Here is a 10,367-nt window from a genome sequence, read left to right on the forward strand (position 1 = left end):
CTAAGAGGAGTTAGAGGAGGTGGATTCAGATTGGATCCATGAGCGCTAGTCAAGCCAGTGACCATCCCACACCTGGCTACTGACACTTCAGAGAGCCTCACTCTCCAAATCTGGCACCACAATTAACCATGTGAAGTTGAAGGAATCGCTTGAGCACAGTTTAATAGGAAAATGACATCATATTTTGGTACAACGTTATAGAAATCCATGAAATGACAACATCTTGAGGAACTGTTTCTCACTTGTAACTGATGAGAGCTGGTGCTGGTGAAATTGCAGGCATGAGAATCCTGGAATTCAGAAAATTTTCAGGGCAGGCTTTTCAGTCTGGATGTGTTACTATTTGCCTTTGTTGTAAACAAACTTGGCTCCACAGTCTTGTTCACCTTGGGGCTGCTGAGCCATGGGACTTAGCTGCCCACGCAGCCCCAAGGGTCCATCCAAACTGGGCCAGGTGTGCACCCCAGCCTTTCTGCTCCATAATCTCCTTTCCAGATTTAAGTGTCTTGGTGGAACAGAGAGCAGATCGCCACCTAGAAAAGAGTAACTGGTATTCTACTGACCAGCACTGCCTCAGGTCTGCTGCACTGGTTTTTTGACCTCATGGGCAAAACCTCTCTGTTCTGTGTTGCAGTTGTTGGTGTAAGGGAGGGCTGAACTTGCATCCATAGCTGGGTGATATTTGGACCTAAATGAATGTAAGTATTATCAGCAGACTGCTTTCAATGCTGATGGCATCTGAAAAAGTCCCGTGGGAAAAAGTTGCTCTAGAAAACAAGACATGCCTCAGGCTTCTACAAATCTGCTGCCTTGAAATGGTGTATTAGGGTAGAGCCAGAACCGGGAGGAGAAAATCAGAGCGTTAGCTGGGTGAGAGTAAATGATGTCTTCTCTTTCTCATTCAATTGAGTTTCTGTGTTGAAGCTTGTTGCTCTTGACTTCCTGCGGGTTGTCTGGTAAGGAGATGGGGACATAAATTTACGTTTGTCTTTTTCGGTTGCTTTTATGCACGGACACCACCGGAAGGCCAATTTGAAGCCAGAACGAAACCTGTAAGAAAAGAAATGATTAAAATTAATTGCACAGAGAAAGAACAAGTGTGCGACTTGGTTATACCTCTGAACGATCATGGAAATAAAACGTTTATGTTGAAATCCAAGGAGTGAGTGAGGTGATGAGCTAAATGTATAAAACCATGGAGGGCGGTGCAATAGGAGTTTATGATCAGACTTCCTTGTATTTTAAATAAATGTATAAGATCAGTGAAATGGCAGGATGTTTGACGTGCTCAGTAGATGGTGCTGACTGTGCTGGTAACAGCATTTGTGAGAAGCAGAGCATCTGAGGGAAATACGTGTGTTTACCCACTGGAAGCTTTTTTAGAAAACACGAAAAATTAAATGAGGAAGACGCCTGCTTTCTGAGAGAGGAGGCTGACGTGTTTGGGTGTTTCACATTAAATGCAGACTGGCAGAATAGGCTGCAAAACTGCCTCTTTTTGCGAGCTTACAAGCAGGATGCTGTTTGAAACGTTCTGGAGTTGCGAGCCTCCTAGATGGCCGTGCCCGGAGTTAGGTTTGGCTGGTGGAGCCCAGTGAAGCCGCACCGGCGGTGTGCCCGTAACCTTTTATTACCCTTAAAGCTCACTGCGCACCCAGGCAGGCTGAAGAGAGGTGCGGGTCAGGGAGAGGTCTGCCAGTGGGATGCGCAGGCAGGATTTGGCACGGAGATCCGCAGGGCAGCTAGAGCAGCTCCCCAGAGCCCGTTCGCAGTGCGGAGCAAGAGGGACATCTCTTGGCATGGCAGGGCTGTGCTCTCCCAGCTGCGCGCCCTGACGGGACTTTGGGCAGGCCGCCCGTGGTTGCTTCTGCTCCCCAGGGAGGTGAGCCCAGTGCCTGCGTGGGGGGCTCAGGGCTGTGCTGGGGGGTGGTGGCCCGGGAGGAGCGGGTGGCCAAGCCAGACCAGCATTAGGTCAGCAGATGTGTTGCAGGGATTACAGTTTCCTCCCTCCTTCCTTGGAAATAAGGTAGTTTGCGTGTGGAAACGGGCGCACATGTGGCTGTGCTTGTCATAAACCTGCTGCCTGCACTTTATTCCGAGGCAGAAAATCTTAAGGGTTGAAAGGGTTGAGTTAAAATCTCACTCGCAGAGTGTGGCTTGTCTTACATTATTAGCAGAGTATAAATTGTCTACTACAGCCTGTGGACTGTGGTTGAAAATCACAGTTGTTCTCACCTCCAGAGATTTATGCTTTCCCAGACTGAGATTCGCGTTTCCTCTGTGCACACATGTGCACGCTACTCACCTTTGGTTAAGGCAGCAGTATATGATGGGGTTGTACATTGTTGAACTCATGGCAAGAAGAAAGACTGCGAGATAAACCTGCTGAATGTACTTCTGCTGGTAGATGTCTTCCTTGAAGCTCCCGAGGATGAAGTATATGTGGTAGGGCAGCCAGCAGACAGCAAAAATAATCACAACTACCACCATGGTCTTCACGAACTAGGAAAACAAAACCAGTGTGTTATTCCTGTGTCTCTGGGTGATCACCTGAGCTTGCTGGGGGAATGGGAGGTGCTGCTTTTATTTTGGGTCTGGTTTGCCCTCCAGAGGCACCTTGTATGATATGTAGACCTGGGCTGCTATGGCAAAGAAACCAGTCCTGATGATGGAAACTGGGAGCAGAGAGAGAGTTAAAGCGAGTGTTTCCTGGTGCACAAAGTGCACTTTCTGCAGGGGAACTGCTGGCAGCTACATTGGAGAGATGTGGTAGGGAAATGCAAGAGCTGCTGTTTCACCGCAACCTCTCCCCCCTGTCCAGAGGTTTTCCCTGGTTTATCCTGCGATGCGCAGGTTCACTGGAAGCTGGGCTTTATTCTCTTAAGGACTACTGGGAACTGGTCTGCTGCCTGCCAATGTGAGCCTTTCTTCCCTGGAGGCTGGCTGGTGCATGTAGATCACCATGTTTTTTTTCATACTTGCTAAGTGATGCCCTTTACCCCTGGCCCGATGTATTTTGTCAACTTTTCATGGCCAATCCCACAAGATTTTGTATTAAGTGCAAGCTCCGTTTTGGAATTGGAGCCAGCCTGGCTGGTATGCTGAGGGTAATTATTTTTAAGTTTCACTTCTGACCTTTTTTTTGGCATTAAGTTGGTGTTCGTAGCGGACACTATTAAGGTGGTTGCCTGGAACCGCACTGCTCCACAGAGTAATTCCTATAATGCTGTATGCAACAAACATCACCATCAAAGGCAGTAAGTAAATCAACACGATCACTGCAATGTGATACCTGAAAAAGAACAAGAAGCGTGTTTTTGTAGTCAGTATGTCTCTTGAAGGGCTCTTTCAGAAACTGTCTTTCGGATATGTGTGTCTGGCTCCCATTAGCTTCAACCTCAGAGCATAAAGTAGCAGAAATTTTGACTACAACATTGTTACAGGGACTTCTGTAAACAACAAAAGCTCCTCTCTCTTGTGTTGTGATGATTAGTCCTTGGATTGGTTTCACTGCTTTTTCAAGACAAATACCACTTGTCTTTTACCAGAGGGTTACAGTCAGCAGCTACCTGCGCTATCCCACTGCAGTCAGGAGAGAGAAGCATCTGAGACTTGTGGCTGTAAAAATATAAACCTTTAAATCACAGATATGGAAAACGAATATTCCAAAAACGACAGAGTAACTTGACAAATGCAATAGTGTCAACAGCCTGATCGGGCTACGGTGAAGAAACCTGGATCAGGGACTGCAAAATGTAGCTGGCTGCTAATAGGGTGCACAAAGTTGGCAGGGAAGACTCCGCAGATCGCAAGGAAGGAATACTGCCTGTTTATAGCACAGAGAAAGCGAACGGCAGTCATTGCTACATTTGCGTTGCTGGCTGGTTTTATTTGTGCACACACAGTTACGTATCGCCAAGAGGCTACTCAGTTACTGCTCCAGCCGAAAGCTGTATTTTAGCTTGCCCCTTCCTAACTTTCCGTGTTACCCCACAAGCTTCTGCTGGTTCCCTCGTGCTGGAGTATGATTATTTTAAGCAACCACCATTTATGGGGAGGGAACAACCTGCTCACTCGGTTACAGCAGCTGTCAAATTAACATAAACAGTGTAAAACTGAGGATTAAGGCAGGAGGGCTCTGGCACACGCTGCTGGCAGCCATGAAAGGCTGGGTGCAAATGGTCTTTCTCAGTATGACAATGCTCTGCAGTGACCGACTGCTCTGCAGGGCGCCGTCTAAATGGGTGTCGGGGCGCTCAGTGGTGTTGGCTCCTTGGGGTGGCTGCAAATAGAAAAATACTGTATTTGTGAAATGTGGCAAGCTTGTCCCTGCCTGTTTTCCAGCTTCCCCAATTGTCCTCAGAGCGGTACCTCTTTTGAAGGTCTAACACTGTGTGTGGAGCGCAGCAAAGCCCCTTTACAGTTCCCATCCTGGGAAGAGGAGGGGAGGACAGGAGCCTAAGCCTGAGCATATGGCAAAAAGAAACTTCTAGTCTTATAGTTTTCCTACTTTGCTGCAAAGTTAACCTGTCACCGGGAAAAAAAATCCTCTGTGGTTAAGGTTCTTTATTTTGGTTGAACTACAAATTCAGTCCCTTCATATCCAGTATTTCTCAGGCTCTAGTAGTCATGGTAGTGTATTGTTGGTTTGGGGGTTTTCCCCACTTGTTTGTATCGTAATTATACACAATTTTCCTGCAGAAAAGGATTTTCCTTTGTTCTGAAGTCTAGAAATCTTGAAGGCTGGTTTTACTCAGCTATAAAGGATTTGGAGAACCCACAGTCAACAGGGGAACCTGGTTCTCCCTTTCTTTATTTTTCTTTGGGTGTCTTAGTATTTCTTTTCCTTGGTATTTGGACTAGCACATGAATGGCTGCATGTGGCCTTTTCTCCATGCATTTTCTCCATATTCACCATCTGTCCCAGGTGATCCATTACTCCAGATGATTTCTGGGGAGCGCTGCTTCCAACTTCCTTGCTAGGAGCACTACTGAACCTTGCAAATCAGGCTGTTCAGGGAGAGTGAGCTGGTGAATGATGTGTTGTGTTTGGGAGCTGCGGCTGCTTTTCAGCTGGGTATCCCAGAAAGAACCTGCCCCGTTATTTGCTGAGTTCAGGACCAGCCTTTCCAGCCCACAGAGGTTTTGTCAGCATGATGAGAAACTTGTTTCAATCCTTCCTAAACTGTGGATGCGGGAGAAATAAACCTCATGCTTTTTATCTGAATGAAATAGTCATCAGACTTATACGTAAGTGCTTATCTACTATCCCTTCCTCTCCATTGCCAGGAGCCTGCCTGGCACGCTGTGTTCCCAGCATGAGCCATGGGGTACCAACCAAGGAGCCCTGGGAGGAACATCACCCAACACGATGTAAGCCTAATTTTACTCTTTGCTCTTCTGTGACTCTGGGGACAACTGACCACCAGTGGCTGAGTATGCTTGGCAGCTTGGCCAAACTTACATGAGGCTCCTGGAACTTGGCACGGATTAGTGTGAAACCCAGTTACTTTGGTAATAACTAACTGTAGGAGTCATCCAGCTGTCTGCCAGAGATGAAGACTGAGAAGGGAAAAATGTTCCTGGTGCACGGAGCTGGGCAGAAGCGTTCACAGTGAAGAACAGACACAGGGAGTTTAGCACTTGGTTTTAGTTTGAAAAATTATTTCCGTGTTGTTAATTGATTTGTTCCTTTTCCACAGTTCTTCTGTTACTACTTCATATAAATATGTTTTGCTTGATAAACTTTTCAAACTGCTCTGTGTATCGTGTGCTTTGAATAATAATTAATCGCAGCAGATCCCGTAAATGTGGGGTATGGCTTGTTTCATCTGTCTGAACAATCTTGCTTTAAAGCAGGAGGAAATTGCTGTGAGGGTTAGAAGCTTTTAGGAGCGCAGATGTGTGCCCAGATAAGTCAGTCTATAAAACCATAAGATGTCTGAAACATGCTCCTCTTTTTTTTTTTTTCCCTTTTTTTTTCTTTTTTTTTTTTTTTTTTAATTCTTTCCCCCCAGAGAGCACCATAATTTTTAGCTAATTATGTGGCTTCTCAGCATTACAGATACCCAGTTTCTTCCTGCCTGACAGATGGAGAAGATCCAGAATCTTTGGAACCAGGATTTATTGCTTGTTTAGAGACTTTGTGCTGGTTTCTCTTCAATTCACTGAGCCCTGTATCTAAGGTTTTTAGATCTTAGAACCAGTTTTCAAAGCAGGGGAAGATGGCACCTCACCCTTCCTCACCTGGAGCCGTGATCACCTGCCAGCTTTCCCCACAGCTGGTTAAACCGAGCTCAGGTGGGCCCCCCCGACCCGTGCTTCCCCCTGCCCTCTGCCCGTGCTTCCTGTAGCCAACAGTGGGGAGGTGAAATGAATTTCCTACTGCACAAATTAGGAGTTTTTCTTGTTTCTCTTACGTGAGCTGGTGTTTGGATCCGACGTCATCGGGCCAGACGACGATGCATTTCGTTGTTCCGTTGTCTGTCATGATCTCAGCATAGAAGCACTGCGGGAAGGCGAGCCCAAATGCCACCAGCCAGATCATCCCTATGATGACTCTGGTGCTCCCAGCAGAGAGCCTGGGCTTGAAGGGATGAATTATTGCCACATACCTGCGAGAAAAATAGGTAATGCTTTTACAGTTGCAATGGTAAACTATACAACAAATACAGCGAGTGTAAAAACTCACCAGGATGGTATAGCGGCCTTTATTTATAGCGACATTTTGATAGGTTCCAGGCTGTAAATAATTAGAAGGTGCTAAATCCTTTCTGAAGAGAGCAATTGCAAGTTTTAGGGCAGAATATGTGGATGGATGCTTCTGGTGTGAGGAGGAAGCAGACATCTAGGCCTTCTGCATATGGTCTTTGCAAGTATTCCCCTTTGAATTTTTCTTTTTTTCCTCTTTAATTACTTTTTTCAAATGCATTATACACTTGGTCTGAAATTTCAGGTGGTGAACTGTTTGCATTAGTTTGGAATTATGCCTCTACCAAAAAACCTCTGAACACTCTATTTCCCCCTAATCACGCCAATCTCCTCTGACAACAGCAGAGTGGTGTCTTGAGTATCCTTTGCCCTGAATTTTTCCCCTCTGATTTTTTAGCTGTGGAAAACTCTTGTGCTGTCCACCTCTGCCTGTAAACGCTGGAGCACTTGTGCTTGCAGTGGAAGGGAGAGGCTGACCCTTTTGTCCCACACCTGCTCAGAGCCCTCACGGCACATCTGACTATTAGATTACGTGCAAGCCCAGAGCACTCTTTGGTTTTAAGTTCCCTGTGTAGAAACCCATGGTATCATAATGAGTACGTAATCAATTATGCATTTCTTGTCATGCTTTCCGTACTCTTTGCTATGGTTGTTCAAAAGGCAAAATAGAGCGGAAAATGCCAATTGCCTCTTAGTTTTCATGGCAAACATGTGACAGACTCCGTGCTGTCTTTGGCCAGGCCGTTGGGAAGGGGTTCTGCCCGGCTGCCGCTGCAGGACAGAGGGGGCTGGCCAGCCAGGCAGGGCAAGAGCCGTGCGGCAGCACAGCCTTATTTAGCTATAAAATTTTCATGTCACCTTGCTTTTCTTTAGCTGCTCGTAGGCAGTGTTATACAATGCTTGAATCTGGTCAGGGAGGAATCAAGCGGTGGGTGGATATTCTCCAGAGTGTTTGCCTGCAGATGCGCCCACACTGGCCGTCTGTGGCCCTGGGTGAAGGGCGAGTTCTGGCTGTAAGCGATGCCCCCCGTGTGCTGCCGCCGCAGCCCCTGTTGCGGAAAGCGAAGGTGTGACAGGGCTGCTGGGGGGGGGCTTTCACACTCAGCCAGCCGTGCACCCCCACGGCAAGCCGCGCTTTTAGGCAAGCTCCTGCAAGCTGGGAGATTTACCAAATCTGCTGAGATCTTCTGGCTGCTCTTGCTGTGTGGCAGGGCTGGCTTTGTCCCCCTGCTGCTCATGCTGCCTGTGCCCTCCGTCCATGCTCCGCTCCCAGGGACAGCCCAGGGTGCTGGAACAGGTGCTCCCAGCACTCTTCCTCTGGTCCTCATCCCATGCAGACAAAACAAGCCGCATTTCGGACACTCTTGTACACTTTTTGAAGAGGGCCTGGGTGACTTTGCTAACTGGACTCGGAAACTTGAGCTGATAGAGCACATTTCTGCCCATAGTGCTGTGGAAAGTGTGTAGTGGGAACAGCTGTGCCTGGGGAAATCAGGGAACAGAGTGGTCCAAAACCTAATGGAGAGCAACTTTGCCAGAGCCTTTTCTATGGCAGACAAAGATGACTTACATAGCTGCCACTTCTTAGCCTCCTTCCTTATAATAAACCACTTCAAAAGACATTGTTTTATCAAAGTTAAACAATGGAGCCCAAGTGGACACAAGTTCTCATAACAATAAATGGAAGCTGTGAGTTTCCAGGAGACAGTGTCAGGATCTATTTTAAGGCGAAGCAAAGAATAGCTAAATATGGTTTGCAGCGAGATGCCAAGTCTTCTTTCTGATCCATGCCATGTAACTAAAGAGATGTGGGTGTATAGGTACTTTCACCAAAAGTCCCTGAGGAGAGTAGGGAGATATGAGGACAGGCTGAAATGGATATTTTTTTGTTTGTTTGTTTGTTTTTCCCCAGATAATATACTTTTGCAGACCACATGTAAAATAGCAGTTACCAACCACCCTTGATTTAAAGCCAGGAACAGCAGAAGGGTATTCAAGTCTAAAACAGCTGCCATGGCTTCATGCTTTCATCTGGACAACTGTGGGCTGATAAGCACATCACTCATCCCGGTGTCCATGAGCCATCCTTCCAGAGACCACAGGGGCCACTGCCCGCTACGGAGCCATGTCCCGGCTCCACGCAGGTTTCAGCAGGCATTACACATGCAAGGGGCGAAGCCTTCTTTCTCCTGCTAGTTTATCTGGTTTGGTTTGTCTATCGATTGCTTCCTGGAGCTGGGTGTGCCAGTGTGAACCGTGCTGCAAGCAAGGGTAGGAGTTACGGAAGCGACCCCAATGACTCACAGGGTAATGCTTTTCAGATGGCTCCAGAGGGACTGCCAGGTATTTCTGGATGGTAGGTCTGGCTGCCCCAGGAAAGACGTTCACCATGGGGATGTGGCAGGGACATAGGATGGAAAAGATACAGATGTTCCCAGGACCAGGCAGAGAGTGGAAGTAACAGAGGGAAGACGGGAAGAATGGAGGGAAGGAGCGCAGAAAGCCTAGAAGGGAGCTTAACCTCCTCTACTTTTTTTACATACCACTGTCTTTAAGAGAGGAAATTCCCATGGACTTTTGTCCACTTTCTAGTAAAAAGAAAAACAGTGTCATGCTACTCAACAATGAGCTGTAAACACATTCAGACTCCACAAATTTAAAATCAAGTAAAAGATGGAAGAGAGTATTATGAAAATACCAAATTAGCTCAGAAGTCAAACAAAATCACTGTAATTACTTTCCTGTCTCTTGGAATAAGTAATTCTTGTGAACTATTGGAGCAGACTCTGCCCTTTCTGATCCATTTCCCATTATTTCTGGTGGTTTGCTGGACTCACAAGCAGGGTTGTGGATGCTGATACTTTCTGCATCCCACAGCATATTCGTACCACTCCTGCTCTATCCAAATGGTGGGTCCTTCTCATGGTTTAAAAAAACAAATGAGTTTGCAGGATGACTGGGAAACTTTATGATCAGTAATGTGGGAACAATAAAATACCAGCCACTTCCACTCGTTACAGATTTGAATGTGATTCAGACCAGGGATAGAACAAAAGAACCTTCCTTTCATGCCATAACTAGCATCTAACCCTGCAGTCTATTTGCCTGGCACTCTTCCCACTTTGCTGATAAGGCACCCGACACAGTAGGTGGAGGCCAATTGCACAAAGTATTGCAACAATCTTTTTTAACTTACAGTGGATTTTTTAGACCTTATCTTCTCCATTCACCTCTTACCTTTCTGCAGCCACAGCTGTCATGGAGTAAATGCTCACAAACACTGCAGTGATGGGGAACCAGTTCTGAAACCTGCAGAATTCTTCACCAAAATACCAGACGTTGTGACTAGCGTAAATAAAATTGAAGATGGTATTGAAAGCAGACATCAGCAAATCCGAAAGAGCCAAATTAACGATAAAGTAATTGGTAGCAGTCCTCATTCTCCTGTGTGCAAGAATAATCCAGATGATGGTGATGTTGCCAATGATGGATGTGATAACAATGAAGGAATAGGTGATAGCCCACAAAGCAATTCGCCATCCCGGCTGGGTAAACTGGGTTACCGCCGTCCAATTGCTACTGTCCTTAAGAGATTCAGCCTGTGAAATGTTGCTAGCATTTGAAATGGAAAATATGCCCATGGTTTTTTCTTTGGC

At 46.6% G+C, this 10,367-nt stretch overlaps 1 protein-coding gene across 1 annotated transcript; it reads right to left on the reverse strand.

Annotated features, from left to right (window-relative positions):
- Positions 1-575: 575 nt before the first annotated feature.
- TACR2 (tachykinin receptor 2) lies at positions 576-10,367 on the reverse strand. The gene is made up of 5 exons (XM_037400290.1): positions 9,949-10,367; positions 6,420-6,614; positions 3,136-3,292; positions 2,306-2,502; positions 576-1,050 (listed from the first exon to the last, which is right to left on the reverse strand). The coding sequence occupies exons 1-5, from the start codon at positions 10,350-10,352 to the stop codon at positions 855-857; spliced, it is 1,149 nt and encodes a 382-aa protein (XP_037256187.1). The 5' UTR covers positions 10,353-10,367; the 3' UTR covers positions 576-854.

The sequence above is a fragment of the Falco rusticolus genome, chromosome 9 (assembly GCF_015220075.1).
Source record: "Falco rusticolus isolate bFalRus1 chromosome 9, bFalRus1.pri, whole genome shotgun sequence".
In the NCBI taxonomy this organism is placed as follows: Eukaryota; Metazoa; Chordata; class Aves; order Falconiformes; family Falconidae; genus Falco; species Falco rusticolus.

Coding starts and splice junctions, on each gene's coding strand:
- TACR2 (XM_037400290.1), bottom strand. CDS start 10,352: ATGGGCATATTTTCCATTTCAAATGCTAGCAACATTTCACAGGCTGAA. Junction 6,615..9,948: donor ACAGCTGTGGCTGCAGAAAG/GTAAGAGGTGAA, acceptor TTTTTCTCGCAG/GTATGTGGCAATAATTCATC. Junction 1,051..2,305: donor TACTGCTGCCTTAACCAAAG/GTGAGTAGCGTG, acceptor CTTTTCTTACAG/GTTTCGTTCTGGCTTCAAAT.